The sequence below is a fragment of the Pediculus humanus genome, genomic scaffold (assembly GCF_000006295.1).
Source record: "Pediculus humanus corporis 1103172107377 genomic scaffold, whole genome shotgun sequence".
In the NCBI taxonomy this organism is placed as follows: domain Eukaryota; kingdom Metazoa; phylum Arthropoda; class Insecta; order Psocodea; family Pediculidae; genus Pediculus; species Pediculus humanus.
This window is the reverse complement of record NW_002987005.1, coordinates 8,111-29,681: the sequence shown is the minus strand read 5'-3', so window position 1 is coordinate 29,681 and position 21,571 is coordinate 8,111. Positions and strand designations below refer to the sequence as shown.

The window sequence follows — 21,571 nt, the reverse complement described above, 5'->3', positions numbered from 1 at the left end:
ATTCCAGAGATAACGTTTGGGAAGTACTTTGTGGAGGTGCATCAGGTTTAGGCATAATGGATATGTTAATGAGCAATTCTTAAAATTTCCACTTACTTGAATTCTTCTCCTCGACTCCGATAAAGAGTTGAAACTCACCACCGCAGAACGAATAATATTCTATTCAAATGGTTCCTTGGTGTCCAGAAGTGATCCTACCGACTGCGCCAATTTATGTTATGGACCTCGTTCTTCGAGGAGATCGGTGTTTCTGATTTGTAGTATGCTCGCAGTTGATTCGGATATTTAATATAATAAGTAGACAATTTCTACCTGATGTATTATATTAACCAAATATACTACTAGTTACACTACTTTATCAGTAAAAACACTAAATGTAAAGTAAACGGAAATAGAATATGATGCTCTTGAATCCAACCTAAGATGCACTGACTGTCCCCAACGCTATGCGATAGACACAACCAGGCAGACTCTGACTGACGGACGGATGTCGAAAGACGAAGACGTGGTGCCGAGGCCCACTATTTATATGAAGACCAAAACAATCGATGCATCTGTTGCACTTGAAGTGACCAATAAATCAATCATCTCCTTCTTAAGGGATGAATACGGTCTTTGTTCGCTATTCCAGTTTAATGGAAAGAACGTGTTCCAGAATGTTGAGTAAACAAATAATGTCCGCGTTAATTATGTCACGCTTATAAATAATAAACAAATACTCTCATTAAAACTTCTCAAGCGGATAGATTTGATTTGGAATAAACAAATAAATAAATATCCATAATAAATAAATAATATAAATTTTAAAACAGATGCCCTCGTTGTTGGCCAGATTTCGTTGGGATCACAACACTCCCCTATAAATTTGCCCTCTTTTTCGCTTTATTATGTTTCTTATTATTATTATTATTATTACGGTTTCTTCTGTGGCAGCTGTTTTTTTTTTCTACAGGATGTTTTTTTTCCTTTCTTTCTTAATTAACTTCGTTAATGTCTTTTCACCACGGTGAATTAAGGATTGTCGTCGCGTCTGTGCGGTCATTATCATTATCATTCGTTTAATTCTGCGAGCGAACAACACCTTTTGACGTACAAAACTGTCAAAATCGATTTCGAAAACCTTTTTTCCTTTCTTGTAAATAGCTTTAAACGCGATTTAAATAATATCGAACGAAAAAGAGCTTGTTTCTTAGTGTGAATGGTATGTTTTAACCGGAAACACGATGCAAACGTGTGTGTGTACGTGTGTGAAGGTTGGCGTACCTGAAAATGGTTTTTAAATTGTTGTATTTTCAACAAAGTCGTAGTAAACGTAGTGATTGTAGAAAATTTTCAATGAGATTGTTTTTTTTTTTTTTTATAACTAACTATGGTAATAATTTGATGGCATTATTATTTCGTAATTTTGTTTAATTTCGTAAGAGGCAAAGAACGAACAACAAGTCATAAACACAAACAAACATTGCGTGAATCGATTCCGTTAACTGCGATAATAATAATAATAATAAGCGACATTTTCATTATAGTTTTTATTATTATTATATTTCTGCCTCTATGTAACGCTTCGAAAATTTGTCTTGTTGTTGTTGTTTATTGCGAGTAATTTTTGACGGGTACTACAACCGTAATGAATGTTTTCTGCTAGTTTTTTTTTTTTTTCCTTCTTCTTCTTAAATTAGTCGAGATGAACATTTCCTTAATGTTTTCTAATAAATGTTGGATGGTTGTGTGTGTGTGTGTGTGTGTGCGTGTGCGCGTAACGTTAAGTTAATTAGCAAGGAAACTATTAAATTTCGACGGTTATTGTTTGATTTTTAATAATGACTCCATTTTTTTTTTTTTTTTTTTTTTTAAGCGTGAAACATTTAAAAAAAACGAGTTTTATTTATTCATTCGTGGAGTGACCATAATCAGGTTTTTGTTAAATGATAGGTATATATGTACCTTATTTTTTTTTCCAAACCGGGTATTTTAAAATTTTTGATTTATTTTTGTCAATTGTTTATATATATATATATATATATATATATATATATATATATATATATTTTACGAGATGGAATCTCTCTAAATTTTTGTCATGTGTCTCGCGTGCTTTTTTTTTTACCGTTATTTTCGAATGTTTTTCTGTTTTTTTTTTAATCATTATTATTATTTTATTTTTAAACTGTTTTTTTTTCACTCTCTCTCTCTCTCTCTCTCTCTCTCTCTCTCTTAATTAAAAAAAAAAAATTGCATTCTCACCTTTTCTTACTTTAATAATTAAACTCGATAAAAAAAAATAATGAGAAATAGGTTTTTTTTTTCTTTTTTTAATCTGTAAAAAGCGGGGGGAGGGGGAAGGGGGGAAATCTTGCGAATTTCGAAACTTTATTATTAGTCGTTAACTCGCGAGAAAAAAAAAAAAAAAAGAAAAAACACGTAAATTAATAATTACGATGTCGATAATCGGTTTTTACATCATAGTTTGAAATTATTAGGACATGCCAATTGTTTATCAAGTTATGAGATTATTATTATTATTATTATTATTATTATTATTATTATTATTATTATTATTATTATTATTATTATTAAATAGTGATATGAGTGATAACGCATGTTAAAAAAAAAAAAAATTTTGTTTATCGTCACCTATTTAATTGTTAATTGCTTTTGAGAATATCGAGAAAAAAAAATATAAGTTGCGTTTTTCCGACGCAGTAATTACTTTTGGGAAAATTTTCGGAAAATTCGCCAAAGATTACATAAATTTCCTTCTCCCCCCCGTTTCTAAATCCAATTAGGATTATCGTAGTATTTAAAATTAAAAGGGGGAAAAAATTATTGAAAATTTTTAATTGCGGTGGGGGGGGGGTTTTAGGGGTTTCTCTCAATTATAAACGATTGTTAAACCAATAATTATACAATTTAAAAAAATGCTTAACATTTATAAAAGCCATGGGAATATTTGTACTAAGGAAATGTTCTCACATTAAAAAACTACGACAGCTAATAATGAAATTAATTAAATTACGACGCGCGTAATGATAATGATAATTAATAATAATAATAATAATAATAATTCCATAGTTTATTTTCTTTCTTTCTCACAAAAAACAAAAATTTTCTCTCTCGAAATAATTAATCGAATTTTTTTTTTTTTTTTCAGATCAACTTCAAGCTCCTAGATTTATAACGCAGCCTTCTTTTTCTGGAAACATAGTTCCCGAGGGAAGGATAAAAATTTTACAATGTCAAGCTCGTGGTAAGATTTACATAAATAAATTTTTTAATTCATGTCCTGTTTAATGTATCACATTTATTTTCTACGAGAGAGAGAGAGAGAGAGAAAAAAAAAACAGGAATCATGTCGATTCTTTTAATAAAACTTTTTTGATAAAAATCTCATCTTTTCCTCCCCCCCCCCCTTTCAGGTTTTCCACAACCGGAATACAAATGGCTCAAAGATGGTTTGTCCATAAGTGATTTTTCATCGGAATTATTTTACCGGATACACGGGATCAAAAGGGAAGATGCGGGAAGTTATCAGTGCATAGCGAAAAATGACGTCGGTTCAATATTCAGTCAAAAAAGTGACGTCAGCGTTGCCTGTAAGATTTCAAATGGCAGCCTTTCGAACTTTTAAATTAAATAAATTTTAAAATCATAATAATAATAATTATTATTATTCGTCAGATATGGGAGGTTTTGAAGATTTAACGGAGAGAACAATGAGCGTCGAGTCTGGCGAGGCAGCCATTTTGAATCTTCCACAAATCGAAAGTCATCCACAACCTTCTGTCATATGGAAATCGGATTCCGGGAGTTTGCCTTACGATCGAAAATTTGCCGTGACTACGGATCATCGTCTCGTCATACTTTCAACATCTTCGGAAGATCAAAAATCTTATCGGTGAGATTAAATTATTAAAAAAAAAAATTTTTTTTTATTTACTTGTGTGTTTAACGTGTGTGGATTTTTTTTAGAGCTCACGTCACGAATACGCAATTGGGAAAAGAAGAAATGAGTGGATTTATAAGACTTTTAGTGACCGGAGATGATAATAGAGAAATAGCACCGGAAATAATAATAAAACCACAAAATTTGACTATTGTTAAGGGTCAAGCCATACCCGAAGAATTACAATGCATAGCCAATGCGAGGTAAATATTATATATAAAAATTTATTTCATCGAACCGAGGATTGATTATTTTATTTTTTTTATTTTTTTAAAGGCCTCTTCACGAATTGGAAACGCTTTGGCTTAAGGATAACATTTTAATCGAAAATTCAGGTATATCGTACACGTTTACCGATCCTTGGAACAAAACCTTATCTTTACTATCGGTCAATTTAACCCACACTGGAAAATACACATGCCAAGTTCGGCTGAGAACTGGAGGTTTTCCAACCGTGACCTCCTCCGCAAACGTCGTTGTTTACGGTAAGAAAAAAACGAAGTTGTGCGTAAGATAATCAATCACGACGAACAACGCGGTGTAATTGCCATTTTTTTTTTCTAAATTAGAAAAACCTTCTTTTGCTTCGAATATGAAAACGGAAACACTCGGAGAATACGGATCGCCCATCACGCTACCGTGCGAAGCCGTTGGCATACCCGTACCTAAAATAACGTGGTATAGAAATTCGGAAAAATTAAATATTCTCCCCAACGGTGGTCAGCAGTACACTCTTCAAGAAGATGGTTCTTTGCTCATTAAAAAGTTGAGAATGGAAGATACGGGAATGTTTCAATGTCTCGCATCGAACGAAGCTGGAGAAGATTCCGCGTACACGTGGTTAAAAGTAAAAAGTGAGTTTTTATTAATTATTTTATTTTTTTTTTTGTCAAATTTTCCATGATGACAAAGTATAGTTATATATTTTATTATTATTGTTATTTTCAAATTAGATGTTTTAAGAAAGACGCGTGGTTTGAGAAAATATGCAATTGTTCCTCGTAAAAACGTTTACGTTATGAAACTTCTAAGAAGTCACGATTGTAAGACTTATGATAATAATAATAATATTTGTTTTTAAGCACGTGTTTTTATCACAAGTGTTAGAGATTTAAAATTTTTTAGCGTGTTTCCCATCAATCAATTTGCAATCAATTTGTTTTTTGTTTTCAAACGCTTTTTAACGCTTTATTTTACAAAAAAAAAAGTTTTTTTTTTTGCGTGCTTCATTTATTGTTTTTTTTTTTTTAAAGCTGCTGCTCCTGTCATGGAAAATCCTCCGGTAAACGTAACAATATTGGATGGAAAAGATGCCATCATGTCTTGCGGTGCCGTCGGAGCTCCAACTCCGAACGTTACGTGGTATTACAGGGGTGAGTTGCGTTACAAATTTTCCAGCGTTGTATTTACCATCGAGTCGAAATAATAATAATAATAATAATAATAATAAGTCAATCACTTTATTAAGCTTATTGTAATTTAGCACTTAAAAAGTTTGCTTGCAAGCGTGCTTCCTTTTTTTTTTTTTTTTCTAATCGAGAGCTTTTTCACTTTTAAAACCGTTCAATGTGTTATCGAAATGGAACCTTGATTTCTTGGAAATGGTATTAAATTATAGATTTAGATCAAGTCGAACCATCCGGTCGAATACAAATATTAGAATCTGGAGATCTTTTAATAGCCGATACGAGAGAATTCGATGCTGGAAAATATACGTGCGTTCGTATGAACGAAGCAGGTTCAGTTCAAGCTTCCGCTTATTTGGGAATTCTAGGTAAGTTTTTTTTGTATATATTTCGAAATTCCCCCCCCCCACCCACCCCCATATCTTCTTATACGTTGGCGCAGTGAATTTTTCACACAAATGTATATGTTGCCTATTAAAAATAATTCACTTGCTGAGCTTTTAAATGTGTTGTAAATTTTTTAAGGTTTTTTATAAACGTTACGAATTATTTTGTGCGGTGACATTAAAAATTTAATAATTTACAGTCAGAACACAAATAATTCAACCTCCCGTGGATACCAGAGTACTTCTTGGTCACACGGCTACTCTTCAATGTAAAGTATCCGGAGATCCTTCCGTGCCTTACAACATAACGTGGTATCACAACGAGGAGTAAGTTATTTTAATGAATTTCTCGTCGGTTAAAATTTGGTTTCGTTTTTTTTTTTTTTTTTTATTAAAAATATTATGATTATTATTGTTTTTGCTAGAAAAATTGTCGAAGGGAGCAGTTCTCGAATATTCACTCATCCAGATGGCACACTTGAAATTCAAGCTGTTCGTGCTTCCGACGTCGGAGAATATTCTTGTTCTTTGCGGTCGCCCGGCGGTAACGAGACTAGAAACGGAAAATTAAACGTTATTGAATTGCCCTTTGCTCCTCTCAATGTAAAAGCCGAACGGTTTCCGTCGGTATCTCAAAGAGCGGTAAACGTTAGCTGGACTCCAGGTTTCGACGGTAACAGTGCTATAGTTAAATACATTATCCAAAAGAGAGAAGTTTCCGATTTGGGTTCGGAAATTTTCATGAATTGGGTCACGGAACTGAGTAACGTGTCTGCAGACCAAAAATGGGTTTTGCTGACAAATTTAAAAGCGGCATCATCCTACCATTTCCGCGTGTCTGCGGTTAATAGCGTTGGCGAAGGTTCTCCCTCAGAACCCAGTAATCTCGTAATTCTTCCGCAAGAAGGTATTAAATTAACTTTTTGTACTTTTTATTTTAATTTTACTTTATGTTTAAATTTGAATTTGAATTCCAGCGCCATCGGGTCCTCCTTTGGGGTTCGTCGGCTCTGCGAGATCTTCTTCGGAAATTATCGTACAATGGCAGCCTCCCCTCGAAGAACATCGTAACGGTCACATATTAGGTTACATCATTCGTTTTCGATTATTCGGTTACAACGAGAGCCCGTGGACCGTGAGAAATATAACAAATGAAGCTCAAAAAAATTACCTTATACCTGATTTGATTACGTGGAAAGATTACGTCGTTCAAATAGCTGCTTACAATAATAAAGGAGTTGGAATATTTACCGACGGTACGACATTTCTTCTTTCATGAATCAACTTTCATTCGAATTTCGAGAACATAATTAAAAAGAGGTTTTTTTTCAGGTATTAAAATAAAAACACGAGAAGGAATTCCCGAAGCACCTCCTGCACAAGTTCGCGTCGTGGCCGTTAATTCCACTGCCATCAAAGTTTGGTGGAAACCTCCTAATCCGCAAAAAATAAATGGAATCAATCAAGGATACAAATTGCAAGCTTGGAAAGATTCGGTTGAATATAAATCCATGACGGTACCTCCGAGCCTGTTTGATCCTTTGGCCGAACAAAATGCTATAATGAACGGTTTAGAAAAATTTACGGAATACAACATTACGGTCCTGTGTTTTACGGATCCCGGGGATGGGAAAAAAAGCACTCCCGTGTACATAAAAACTAAAGAGGATGGTAATTGATTATTTTGATTTTACATTTTTTTTTTTCCCCCTGGATTTTTGCAATTCTTCAAAAAGCATCTCAATTATTATGTTTAGTGCCCGAAGAAGTGTCAAGTTTACAATTTAATGATATAAGCGATCGTTCCGTACGAGTGGTTTGGTCTCCTCCAAGTAAAAGTAATGGTATCCTCCGTGGTTTCAATTTAATTTACATGATAAAAGATAAACCTGAAACAACCAAGGTTTTAAATTTTTCATCCGAAACCCACAGCGTTCGAGTGGAGCATTTACAAGTGAGCATCATTTAAAAAAAAAATTAATTAGGATAATTTTGTGTAAATATTGACTGAATGATTTAAAATTTTTTTTTTTTAGGCCACCACGCATTACAGGTTTGAAGTTTCTGCTTGGACATCCGTCGGATCGGGACCTTCTAAAGTCGCAACAATACAATCGGGTGTCGAACCCGTTCTTCCAACTCCTCCGACACGTTTAGCCGTGACCAATATTGAAGCGTTTTCCGTCGTTCTTCAGTTCACTCCCGGTAGTTTACCGTGTTTTACAAAAAACGAATATTTCATGTAGAATACAGGCTGAGCATAGAATTTTTTTTTTTTTAGGCTTCGATGGAAATTCTTCGATTACCAAGTGGATTGTAGAAGGTCAAACAGCAAGAAATTTATCTTGGTTCAACGTTTTCGAAGTTTCCGATCCCGACGCAAGTACCATCACCGTGACTGATCTTGTTCCTTTCACAACTTATAGACTAAGACTTATAGCGAAAAATGTCGTCGGTACGTCTGAACCGTCGGAACCCACTAAAGAATTTCAAACGATACAAGCACCTCCAGCTCATCCACCGCGAAATGTAACAGTGAGGGCGATGAGTGCCACGGAATTAAGAGTTAGATGGATTGTAAGAATCCCTAAAGTTGAAAAATAATTTCCGTATTTATGTCGGTGTATCATTCTTAACTATTATTATAAATTTTTTTTTTTTTTTTTTCAGCCACTTCAACAAATTGAATGGTTCGGAAATCCTCGGGGTTACAATATTACTTTCACCGAAATTAATTCATCGAATCAGAGAAGTGTCATTATTGAAGATCACACGGCAAATTCTCACATATTAGAGCATTTGGAAGAATTTGCTCTGTACGAAATAACAATGTCTTCTTTTAATGACGTTGGAAATTCCGAGCGTAGTCCGCCGGCTATCGAGCGTACGAGGGAATCTGTGCCATCGTTTGGTCCTATGAATGTTGAAGCTAACGCTACGTCATCGACTACGATTGTCGTCAAGTGGGGAGAAGTTCCTAAAGAACATCAAAATGGTATCATCGAAGGATTTAAAGTTTACTATGCTGCAAACGCTCGAGCGCCGTTTCTTTTTAAAAACATACCAAGCAATTCAACGTTCACAACCACTCTTACGGAATTGAAAAAATTTGTGGTATACCACGTTCAAGTGATGGCTTATACCAGATTAGGAGATGGCACTCTGAGTACGCCTCCTCTTAGAGTACAAACTTTTGAAGATGGTACGTAATTTTTTATCGTACATTTAAAAGTCGAAAGTGAAATTTTTCTTATTGTTTTTATTTTGTTTTTGTACAGTTCCTGGACCGCCATCGAATGTATCATTTCCCGACGTGTCGTTTACAACTGCTAGAATAATATGGGATGAGCCCTACGATCGAAATGGCGAAATATTAGCGTACCGAATCAATTATCATTTGGATTCATTCACGAATAATAATTTTTCACGGGAATTCCCACCGTCACGAAGAACATTTACGGCCACCGGTCTAGATGCGGAACAGTATTATTTGTTTTCCGTAGCTGCTCAAACCAGGTTGGGCTGGGGTAAAACCGCGTACGCTCTAGTTTTTACGACTAATAATAGAGAAACGCCACAACCGCCATCCATGCCGCAAATCAGTAGAAGTCAAGTACAAAGTGAAACTCTCACCTTTAGTTGGACTCCTGGACGTGATGGATTTGCTCCGTTAAGGTAAATTTTCAATTTTGAATCCTTTAAGATAAGCTCATCGCTAAAACGTTTTCAATTTATATTCAATTATTAGGTACTATACTGTTCAGCAAATGGAAGGTAACGGTCCTTGGTTAACAGTGCCGGAAAGAGTAGATCCACAATTCACTTCTTACACGGTCGTCGGTTTAAAACCGTTCACGACGTACAGATTTAGAATTCAAGCAACGAACGATATTGGACCGAGCGGATGGAGTCCTGAATCAACCGAAATAAGAACGTTGCCCGCAGGTGAGATAAATTTCAAACGTATGCTAATATACTTCCTCGAAAGTTTTACGTTAAAAAGAAAAATATTTTTAGCTCCAAGTAAAGGTATCAGTAATTTGAGAGTCGTCCCAATCACAACCACCAGTGTCCGCGTTCATTGGACTCCGATCGAAGAAATGTATTGGAGTGGAGATGAAGAGACTGGTGGCTATAGAATCATATACCAGCCCGAATCTGATTTTTTAACTGCTTTAAAAGCTACTCCAAAGGAGGACATCCTCGGTATAAAGGTATAACAAACTGAGAATTTTTATCTTCGATGATGTTTCCATAAATATATTTTAATTATGTATAAAATGTTTTGATTGCAGAACGATAAAGTAGTTCTTACTGATTTGACGAGAGACAAAAACTACGAAATTATCGTCGTGCCTTTCAATTCTCAAGGAGATGGACCGCCGAGTCCTCCTGTAACGGTTTATGTGGGTGAAGCCGTTCCCACCGGCGAGCCGCGAAATTTAGAATGCGAACCTGTTTCGTCGACTGAAGTTCGCTTAAAATGGATTCCGCCCATACAAAGTCAACAAAATGGAGACCTCCTCGGCTATAAGGTATTTTTATTTTTTACCCAAGTTAAGTTGACGAATGTTTTGTAACCTAATTTATTGTTTTTTTATTTAATGTAGATTTTTTATCTCGTCACTAACTCTCCCCAAGAAATAGACAGGAAAACTGAAGAAGAGATCGAAGTCGTTCCAGCCACTTACAATTCGCACAGTCTCGTATTTTTAGACAAATTTACCGAGTACAGAATACAAATGCTCGCTTTCAATCCTGCTGGAGACGGACCCAGATCGGCTCCCGTAACGGTTAAAACTTTACAAGGATTGCCTGGACCTCCCATAGATTTGGCATTTTCCGAAATAACCATGAGTAGTTTGAGAGTGTCGTGGAATCCTCCCAAAAAAAGAAACGGAGAAATCATTGGTTACATTGTTACGTACGAAACGGCAGAGCAAAACGACAAATTTAGCAAACAGGTTTGCCAACAAAAAAAAAAAAAATTTTTTTTTAATAAAAGCATCTGAGATTAAATAATTAATTTGTTGGATTTTTTATTTAGGTTAAGCAAAAAGTTACCGATACCAACTTATCGGTGCAAACGTTAGAAGAAGAAGTCACGTACACGTTTACAGTCCGTGCACAAACTTTAGACTACGGACCACCTGTGGTGGGAAACGTCACGACGGGACCTCAAGAAGGTTCTCCGGTAAAACCGAAAGATTTGCAACTGGGTAAAACGGTTTCGAGCATAGATTTACACTGGGCCAACGGTCCCTCCGGTAAAGGCCCCATATTGGGGTATTACATTCAAAGTAAACGTAAAGGTAATTAAAAAACTTTTCCTACTCATATTTTTCGCTGAACACTCGGTGTTGGAATTTTCATTTAAGCATTTTTTTCTTTTTCTTTGTTTTTTCTTTTTTTTTTCTTTTTTTTTTGCAGTCAGTGAAGATTGGCAATCCTGTAAGTTTTATCTTACCTAACTAACTAAGCTAACTTTTACGTAATAACGAATGCTTTGCTTTAATTGTTTTTAATGTTTGGACTGAGAAGAGGGGGGAGGGGAGGGGAAATTTTAACACATTGTAATGGGATTGCCATGATTTAATTCACACCAAAATTCGTTTTTGTTGCTTGTGCGTCAATTAACAACCACCTCTGGGCAACGTCGCATTTTTTTTTTTAAATTTTCATTTTATTTTTAAAAAATTCCAGCAGATGACACTCGGTGGCAAACGGTCACGCGAACGAACAACGGTCCACTCCAAGATTTCACCATCTCCTATCAAAATCTCCTACCGTCCACTTCGTACAATTTCAGAGTCATATCGTATAATAAATACGGAATCAGTTATCCGGCTTATTCCGATGATGTGGTGAGTACATAAATGAAAATATCAAAATGTTGCTTTTGTCAATAATCATTATTCTCCTGTTTACTGAAAATTTTCTTTTTAGATTTTAACTCCGTCCAAATTGTACCTCGAATACGGTTATTTGCAACAGAAACCTTTTTACCGTCAGACTTGGTTCATGGTTGCATTGGCAGCCTCTTCCATTATTATCATCATAATGGTCATAGCTGTTCTCTGTGTGAAAAGTAAAACGTACAAATATAAACGTGAGTACGGTACGTCTCGGTTCCAGGTTTTATTCGTGTTTATTCTTCTTAGAAGTTTGTCTTTAATGTTGTTTTGAATTTTTTTTCCATGGCTAATTTGTAAACAATTTTTTTTTTTTAAGATGAATAAGAATTTTTTAACGTGCAATTGTTTTTGCAGAAGAAGCTCAGAAAACTCTAGAAGAATCCATGGCCATGGATATGGACGACAGACAAGAGTTGGCGGCGGAACTTTACAGGACGAGACACACCGGAAACGTTGGAACTCTCGGTAAGCGTGGAACGTTAGCGAGGAAATCCATGTTGGGACCGCCGCAAGTCATGGTCGGAAAATCTCCTCCCCGTCCGTCTCCCGCCTCGGTCGCGTATCATTCCGACGAGGAAAGTCTCAAGGGATACGATGAAAATCCCGACGACAGCAGCGTGACGGAAAAACCCTCGGAATTGAGTTCGACCGACTCTCAATCGGATACGGAAAATGAAAGCGTTCGTTCGGATCCTCATTCTTTCGTCAATCACTACGCGAACGTGAACGATTCCCTGAGACAATCGTGGAAAAGACAGAAACCCGTTCGTAATTATTCGAGTTATACGGATTCGGAACCTGAGGGAAGCGCTGTCGTGAGTTTAAACGGTGGTCAAATAATAATGAACAACATGGCGAGATCACGTGCTCCATTACCCGGATTTTCTTCGTTCATATAGTCCAATTGAATTTTTTTTTTTATTCAAACATTGAGCAAGGATTGTATAGTCCTCCTTCCTTGTATTCTCCCCCTTATAAGTGTTCTTTAAATTTGAATGCATAGTCTGTTTTTTATATTATTTTATTTTGATTAGATTTTAAGTAACGTATCGAAAGGTTTATTTTAAAAAGCGGAAATGCTATTTTACCTTCAACCTTTCGGTACTTTTATCACGTACATACTATGTATGAAAAACAACAAGAAGAATAAGAAGAAATTTTTTTTAAATATTATTTCACTCATAAGAATATTAGATACGAGCAGTAGTACTTTTTACTATTATTATTATTATTATTAAACGCGAACGTAATGAGAAAATTTGAGTGCCTTTAAAATTATTATTGCAAAATTCCCCCCCTTCCCCATCAAGTATTGGCATTAATTTCAATGAAAATGTGTTCATAAATATCACATGATTATATAAAAAAAACAAATCACGTGACGAAAAAAAAAGACTTTTCCTTTTACTTAATTAATTAAATATGCGTAAGTTAAGAACAAAAAATGAAAAAAATTATTATTATTATTATTATTATTTTAATTGGCTTATTGGCCATAATTTATTTATTTTTTTTTTTAATAGAAAAATAATAATGATAAGCATAACGAACAAATTGTGACTGCGTTACGCATTTATTTTTTTTTTATATACTTTTTATAATAATTAAAAAGTTCATTTTAAGTACTTTTGTACTTAATTTATTTTACAAGTGATAACACGTTTGTGGCACGTAAAAATGGGGGGGGGGGGAAAAGAAAATTGTAAATATAATTTCATTATAGATAATCATAACAGTAATTGACTGTTTAGTTTAAGTGTAATTTTTGTTTTTCTCAAAGGTGTGAAAAATTAAGAAAGTTTGTTTTCTCACAAATACTGCCGCCCCCCTCCCCCCAAAGTCGGTTATTAATTATTATTATTATTTTCTCTTAATTTAATATGACAAAAAATTTATTATTATTATTGTGACCCTGATTATGGGTTATTATTATTATAGAATTGAAAATGAATGATGATTCCATATAAAATTTAATATGATCTCTTTGTAACATTCTTATTATTATTATTATCATTATTAATTAATAAAAATAATCCGGCTTTAATTATACAACGTGTTAAATCATCATTATTAATGACTATATATATGTGTATGTAATATTGTGCCTTGGGATTTTTGTTAAAAAATTGAAGAAAGAACTAAAAAATACGTAAAGCATCACTATTATAGTCACTTTGAAATTGACTAATTAATAATAATTGTAAATTTATATATTTTTTTATTATTATTTGCCATTTTTTAGTTTGAAAAAAAAAAATGAAAAATTCTTATTGAATAATAATAATAATAATTTTTATAATGTAGTAACCAAAGAAATAATTAAAAATTTTAATGAACTTTGTAAACTACTATAAAAGTAAGACTTTTATAATAAATAGTATAAATTTACTGAATAAATTTACTTTTTTTTTAAAAATAAGTTTTAATGAATAAAGAAAAAACCGTTAAAAATCCTCACTTACCCCTCCTCGATGAAATAACTCCAAAAAATATATTATAAATTCGTTTCTAAATGATTTTCTTTCTTACTTTCGTTCAAAAATTATTTATCGAATTGAATTACTTGTCAAAAACTATTTTAAATTGGATTTTTCACTGAATTTGCACAAAAAAAAAAATTAAATATTAAATACACCATTTTCTTAAAAACTTGTTGACCGTTATTTTGCGCGTTTTCTCGAACTAAATCGATAGTCCTGACATCTAGTGTCAATAAAAGTAACTCATTTATTATTTTTAACACGTGATTTTAAAATGAAAACGACAACCGAGACGATTTTAAATGATTTTAAATAATAAATAAATTAATTTTTGATTTTAAATTTAATTAAATAATTTATTAAAATGAATTTATAATTAAAATTTAATTATTTAAGATGAAAAATATAGTTCACATTTGTGTTCATAGGTGTCGCTAGAGTTCATTTGTGAAAAAGAATTCGTTTGACGATCAGTTGAACATTTTTTCAAAAATGAAAAAAAATTAATTATTTATTATAAAAATAATCAAATGGTGATTGAAAATGTTTTATTTTGAAACATTTTTAACAAGAGCATGTAATTAAACTTAATAAGTAGAAAAATTCAAGGCAATAATATAAAGGTAAAAAAATTTTTATTCCACTTGATTACCATTTCAAATTTTTCTTCGTTGATTGTGTCAAACTTTGAAAAAATTCTTTTCAAAATGAAATCTAGGCATTAATAAAAAAATAAAATGATAAATTAAAGTTAAAATGAGAAAATAAAAACAGAACGATCTTCTCAAATCTTTAAATAAATAGAAATATAAGAATAACACTTATTAAAAAATTGAAATTTTATCCTGTTATGCTACTATATTAAATTAAATAATTTTTTACACAGTAAACTGTAAATCGATCTTATACCGATCCGTTCTGTTTTAAATAAAAAAAAAGTTGGCGTCGAGTAATAATTTTTAACGGTTATCTCGTCAAAATTAAAAAAAAAAAAAAAAAATTCGTTTCGTTTTTTATTATTTAACTTCCCAAAACCGTTTATTACAATAGCTAAGGTTGAAAAATTTTAAAAAAAGGAATTTTTCACCGTTAAAACATTCCTTTTTTTTTAAATTTCCCTTAAAAGTGAAATTAATTAAAACCGTTAAAAAAAGCTTAAATTAAAAAAAATCCTATTATTATTATTATTATTACTAAACGCGCCAATAATTTCAATAACTGATTTTGTCACGTCAGCCATGTTTGTTTATCGAATTCGATCGTTTTTTTCGAATCGGTTTCTTCATTTTTTTTAAAAAAATAATAAAATTTTATTCATTTTTTATACTCGACCGGATATTTTCTCATTTTAATTAATTAATTTTTATTTTCATGTGGGTGTTGTATAATTTTAGCGCTCATTTCATTAAATATATAAAAAAAATTTTTTTCGTTATTTAGAGATTCAAATTTTTTTAACGGTTTTTTTAAATTTCCCAGAGTAAATGATGATGAGTACGTAATTTTTATTTTAAATAAAACTTTGTCACGTAAAAAGTAGCAGGACACGTACACGCACGCACACACACACACACACACGTATGCTAACATTTATGCTTTCACAACAATTGATTATATATTTAAATAATTTAATAAATTTTCAATATGGCGGCCATCGAATATAATTAAAAACGATGAAGATTATCATACTTTTGCCCATGCAGTAAAAAATTTATTTTTTTTTTCGTTAATCGTCACCTCACCACCATCATCATCATCATCATCATCCTATTCTCGTTTAAATTCGAATCATTTAATTAATGTTAAAAAAAAAGAGAAGGAAAAAAATCGATAATAATAATAATAAATCATAATAATTTTTAATTTTTTTTATTTTTATTTTTTTGACAAAATTCATTTTATTTTTTATTATTATTATAGTGGTGGACTATCCTTTGTCAAAATCAGTTCAAAAATACAATCAATCATTAATAAATCAATCAATAATCAATCACTTATCACTATTTGTTTTTAAACAAAAAAACAAAACCAAAAAAAAAAAGTTTTAACAATAATTTTTTTGTCTTCGGCTAAAAAAAAAAAAAAAAAATTTATGTTTGAAATTTGTTTTTCTTTTTTTTTTTTTTTAACTTTTTACACAAGCCGCATTTGTTGTTCATAGAAAAAAAAAATATGTTTACATATATTATTATTATTATTATTACAATTGACACGAGGAAAAAAAAAAAAAAAGTTTTTATTATTATTATTGTTGATATTGCCAACAATGTGATAGACAGACCACAACAATAACATGACAAACATTTTTATTATTAAAAAAGTGTTTTTTTTTTCGGAGAGAAGATAGAGTGGGGGGGGTGAAAGTTAGGGGTTGCAAACAAAAAACAAAACATGTACGATTTAAAAAAAAAAAATGTAAAGAAAACTTTTAGAAAAAATAAAAAAAGAAAATAATAATGAATTATTTTAATACTTTTTGTGTTCATGATCACGTGGCAAAAAGTAAACAAAAAAAAAATTATTTTTTAATTATATAAATTTTTTTTTTTTTTCCTCTTTTAACAAGTAACAGGCCGGACTAGATTAAACTATTATTATTATTATTATAATTATTATTACAAATATTTAAAAAAAAAAAGGTAACATGGAGTTCTTATGAAAACTTTTCCTTTTTCTCCCTATTTATTGCACTCTTATGTACCTTTGTTGCTGTTGCTGTTGTTTTATTTTCTATTTAAATTTTATTTTAACAATACATTTAACAACAATTTTTGAAAAAAAAAAAATTTACATAATACATGTATTTATTTTTTTTTTTTTTTTAAAATGTTAAAATAAAATTTTGAGATCATAATAAAAAAAAAAATTATAATGCAAAATTATTATTATTATTGTTAATTAATTTTAAATTATTTTTTTTGTTAAAATGATGCAAATTTTTTTATTAATACATTATTTTTATTGTAATTTAATTAAATTTAAAAAAAAAAAAAAAGGCATCAGGTACGATAAATGTAATAAAATGCAATTTAATAATAATTTTTTTTTTTTTTCAGTTTTTGTTGTTTTTGGCGCTTCGTCTAACCCGTTAAAATCAAAAGGGAAATGTTAAGAAAAAAAAAACAAAAAAAGGTATAAATGCAAAAAAGCGGCAGGACCTGAAAACAAAAAAAAAAAAAAAATTTAAAATAAATTAAAATAAATTAGAAAAAAGAAAAAACAATATCGTGGTGATGATGCAATTTAGGTAAGTTTTTTTTTTTTTTGTTTGTTTGTTTGTTTGTTTTACCGTATAAATTTAAAAAGAAAAAAAAAATTCCCATTGTTTGTTTGTTTGTTTGTTTCACACGTGGCAAATCCAATGTTTAAAAACATTTTATAAAAATACCGACCGATTACAAAAATTATTATTATTTAAATATTATTATAAATACTTATTAATACTATTTAATATTTTCCCCCCCCACCCCACCCCAATCAATTATTTCATTTAATTAAAAAAAAAAAAAATCATTCAAATTTGAAAAATAATAATACTACTACTTATTATTTATATTATTTATTTTATAAAAATTATGATTATTATTTTTTTCTTTTTTGACTGCTATTTTTAATAATGGTCAAATTTTCATATACTATAAAAAAAAAATATGTATATATATATTTATATATATAAATGCAATAATCAAATACACATATATACAATTTTTTTTTATATTATATTATATAATAATTTTATTAATATAAAATTATTACTATTATTATTACACATCGTTGTACCAATTAATTTAAATTTAAATTTGCCACGTGTGATCGATATTATTCATCGGTAAGTTTTTTTAATATTTAACTAATAATAATTTAAAACGTATTAATAATAATAATAATAATAATAATAATAATAATAATAATAATAATAATAATAATAAGGCTTTCACGATATCTGAATTGTATTGAATCAAATTACAGAATTTTAAATAATTGTTTGTTTTGTTTGAGGAGGAACGCTATCGATTTTTTTTTTTTTTTTTTTTTTTTTTACTTTGTCAGTCTACGAGTCGTTATTTTTTTTTGTTTTGTTTTGTTTTCTTCTTTTTCTTTTTTTTCTTTTCTTTTCTTTCATTTTCTTTCATTAACATGTTTAGAAATACTGTTCTTCAGAAAAAAAAAATATATAGCAAGCACTTTATTTTCTCGAATAATAATAATAAACCACAACAAAAAATTATTAAATTTGTTGTTGTTGTTCAAATTCAGATTATTATTATTATTATTATTATTTTTCTTTTTCAACCCCTTTTAATATGCAATTTAATTTGTTCGAATTATTTAAATTTTTTGTTTTTGCTTTTTTGTGTTGAAAAAATATTGACCCCACCGAAAGACGAAAATATATGGAATCAATTTCTATTGCCACGTATATATACTATAGTTACACATAAAAAAAAAATTACCTAAATTTTTAAAAATTAAAAATTTTTTTTTTTTGTTTTGACAGTTCAAATATTATTATTATTATTATACATGTTTTCACTGGTCTATCTTTTAAAAATTAAAACACTTTTTTCTTTTTCTTTTCTTTTCTTTTTTCTCTCTCTCTTATTTTAACTTCACAAACGGCACTATATAAAAAAAAAAAAAAACAAAACAGAAAAAAAAAAAAAAAAAAATTGAAAACAATTTTTATTTATTTATTTATTTATTTTTTTTATTTATTTTTTATTCATTCTTTCTTGGGATTCGTTGAGTTGAGCTGACTGACTGACTGACTGACGTTAGACAAAGGACAACCTTTCCACGCTGCCACATCATCATCATCATCCATCACACATGGCCTTATATACTTTTTTTTTTTTTTTTTTTATTTTCTTGAGGGAGAGCGCCTCTCCAATTAAAAGAATATAGAAAAAAAAAAAAAATTGTCTATATATATATATAATATCACTTTTTTTTTTTTTTTTTTTTTTTTTTTTTAAGGGTGCTTTCGCATGTTAGGAAACGCAAGAGACGTTCTTAAGGATCAGTTCAGGTCCCTATCTTCCAAGTATTTGTATTCGAAAGTGAAGCCTTCCTTTTTTTTCTGGCCCCATTTTTCGTAGTCGAAGTAAATATAAGTGCCCTGTGAAAATCGTAAAAAAAAAAAAAATCTTAGTAAATTTAGGGGGAAAAAAAAAAAAATTTTTTTCTACTCGTGATGATGATGATGATGATAAAAGTAGTACCTGCTCGTATTCTTCATTAATTATTTTCGGTTCTTCGTGTCTTTGAAACCACATCATGTATTTTGTATGAAACCTCCAACTCTGCTTTTTCAGCGCTTTTGCAGAAAGGTATTGCGCTTTTGTACCTTCCATATAGTAAAATATAAAAAAGAGAGTTTCCGTCGACAACCTTTGGAAGAATTCCACGGTATCCGAATGAGGAAGTGGAGTCTGTAAATGAACAATAATATGGTTAATGGAAATGTCGTCTGCTAAGGGTATAAAATATTTTAACATTTACGTACTTGACTGTAATAACTAGGTGTCTGAATGGGATTGCGAGGAAGATATTGCCTCGTTCTTTCTGTATCAGACGGAAGAGGCATATGGTAAAATCCGGCTTCTAACATTTGAAATTGAAATTGATGTTCTTTTAAAAGGGGAGCCGGACCGAGAGGTGCAACTCCAAGCAAGGGCGGTATGTGTGCATCCGAAGTTTCCTGAGGCAATTCAATACCTGATTTCTCTACTGCTTGTTGGGCCATTAATTTTAACGAAGACATACCTTCAGCAACCAACTAAGAAAAAAAAAAAAAATTTTTTTAATTTAATCTTTTCAATCGAAAATAAAAATGTGTGTAAAAAAAACTTGAATTTTTACTTTATTGGGCAAAGGTCCGTTAAGTTGCGTTACTTGAGGTATGGAAGGCTGAGGGCTCGGAGCTGGAGGAAGTGGACTTGTTCTGCTCGAAACAGAGCTAGCCGGCGAAGAATTGGTGGTAGTATTGTTATGATGATCTGTTGTATTGTTTACTAAATTAGTAGTAGTAGTAGCTTGTTGAGAAGTATTTGACGGAGCGTGCGCTGCAGACGGCAAAGAAGGATGTTGCATTGACATTTGTAATAATGACGGTGGCATATTCATAGACGGTAGGGTTCCATTTTCCGTGCTGTGTGCTAATAAATAATAACAAAAAAAAAAAATTTATTTAATTTAAACCGCCAAAAAAGAAAAAAGAAAAAAAAAAAAAAGAAATATAAAAATCGACGTACATGTAGATTTCACATTACTATTACTATTGTTATTATTATTATTATTATTATTATTGTTATTATTGTTGTTGTTGTTGTTGTTGTTATTGTTTGCGGCAGCAACAGCAGCAAAATTCCCTGTTGAAATGTGATTTAAACCTGAAGACGGACTACTATTGTTTGGTGTTGCGGAAAACTTTGTAGGCGTTGAACTTGATACTGGTTTTCCTAAAGTTGTCACCGAGTTATTAATAACCGCTCTTAAAGCTGTAGGTTTTAAAACCTAAAAACGATAATTTTATATATTATAATTATTCAAATTCAAAAGGTACAATTGTCATTTGTAACAATAATCATAATATTAATAATAGTAAAAAACTTACCTTGGCAGGTGTAACTTCGTCCTTTTTCTTTTTATCATCGTTGGAACTGTCACTGGAATGGTTATGGAGCAACGGAGGCGGAGCAGGGGGTGACGGGGCAGGTGAAGGATCTGAAACCGTGGACGTTGGCGTACCACCAGTATCATTGCTATCAGCGGATCCAGCAAGTGCCGCTCCGGACAATTCTACTTCATCTAGCCCAATGATATCGTCGTAAATAAATTCATTTTCTTTGAAATCAGGCTCTTCCGATGAATCTATGTAATATTCTACATCATCTTTTATATCCTTAATCTTGTTTACTTCTACTGACATATTATGAAGCATTCTTAAAAGAGTTTCTAACTTTCTTATATGATACCGATGCTTTTCCAGTTTACCCCTTAACTCGTCCATTCTATCTTGTTTTTCTTTATCTAACCTTTTCTTTTTCCCTGCTACTAAAGATTCAATTTCTGATTCAAACTGATCCACCTAAAACAAAAAAAAAAAAAAACATTAATCATGTAATTTTTTCCTTATTCCTTTTTCTTTCTTTCTTTCTTCTTCTTTCGAAGACTTACCTGATAATTCAAAGAATCTATCGATGACACCAGCCATTCTCTAATATCATCCCTTTCTTTTTGTGCTGGATCTAATTTCTGAGCAGCTCCTAAACCTTCTTTTGAATAAGCCTTTGTTTTTGTCTCTCTTTCAACTATTTTAAACCTTTCCATTTGCTAAAAAAGTAAAAAAAAAATTACATGCAAATTGAGCGAACGAAAAAAATCCAACATATATGTAATAAACCTTACAATAAACCTTTTCAACCTTAATAAAAAAAAA

At 31.0% G+C, this 21,571-nt stretch overlaps 2 protein-coding genes across 2 annotated transcripts in view; one reads left to right on the top strand and one right to left on the bottom strand.

The window, feature by feature from the left end:
- Positions 1-2,585: 2,585 nt before the first annotated feature.
- Positions 2,586-12,549, top strand: Phum_PHUM023280 (protein sidekick precursor, putative; the record flags this gene model as incomplete). Its single annotated transcript, XM_002422866.1, has 26 exons — positions 2,586-2,601; positions 3,152-3,247; positions 3,417-3,593; positions 3,679-3,895; positions 3,970-4,103; positions 4,279-4,428; positions 4,513-4,797; positions 5,197-5,316; positions 5,562-5,717; positions 5,936-6,062; positions 6,161-6,642; positions 6,713-6,991; positions 7,068-7,406; positions 7,493-7,689; positions 7,772-7,940; positions 8,017-8,312; positions 8,406-8,937; positions 9,014-9,410; positions 9,484-9,680; positions 9,753-9,949; positions 10,031-10,270; positions 10,346-10,699; positions 10,783-11,047; positions 11,442-11,599; positions 11,682-11,844; positions 12,005-12,549. The coding sequence occupies 26 exons, from the start codon at positions 2,586-2,588 to the stop codon at positions 12,547-12,549; spliced, it is 6,288 nt and encodes a 2,095-aa protein (XP_002422911.1).
- Positions 12,550-19,150: 6,601 nt separating this feature from the next.
- Phum_PHUM023270 (uncharacterized protein) overlaps positions 19,151-21,571 on the bottom strand; it is a gene marked incomplete at both ends in the record, with an annotated part of 3,659 nt that continues 1,238 nt past the window's right edge. The window contains 7 exons of the mRNA XM_002422865.1: positions 19,151-19,249; positions 19,353-19,562; positions 19,637-19,909; positions 19,993-20,195; positions 20,385-20,646; positions 20,747-21,220; positions 21,310-21,465. Of these exons, the coding sequence (XP_002422910.1) occupies positions 19,151-19,249; positions 19,353-19,562; positions 19,637-19,909; positions 19,993-20,195; positions 20,385-20,646; positions 20,747-21,220; positions 21,310-21,465 (1,677 nt within the window). The remainder of the gene's footprint in view (positions 19,250-19,352; positions 19,563-19,636; positions 19,910-19,992; positions 20,196-20,384; positions 20,647-20,746; positions 21,221-21,309; positions 21,466-21,571) is intronic.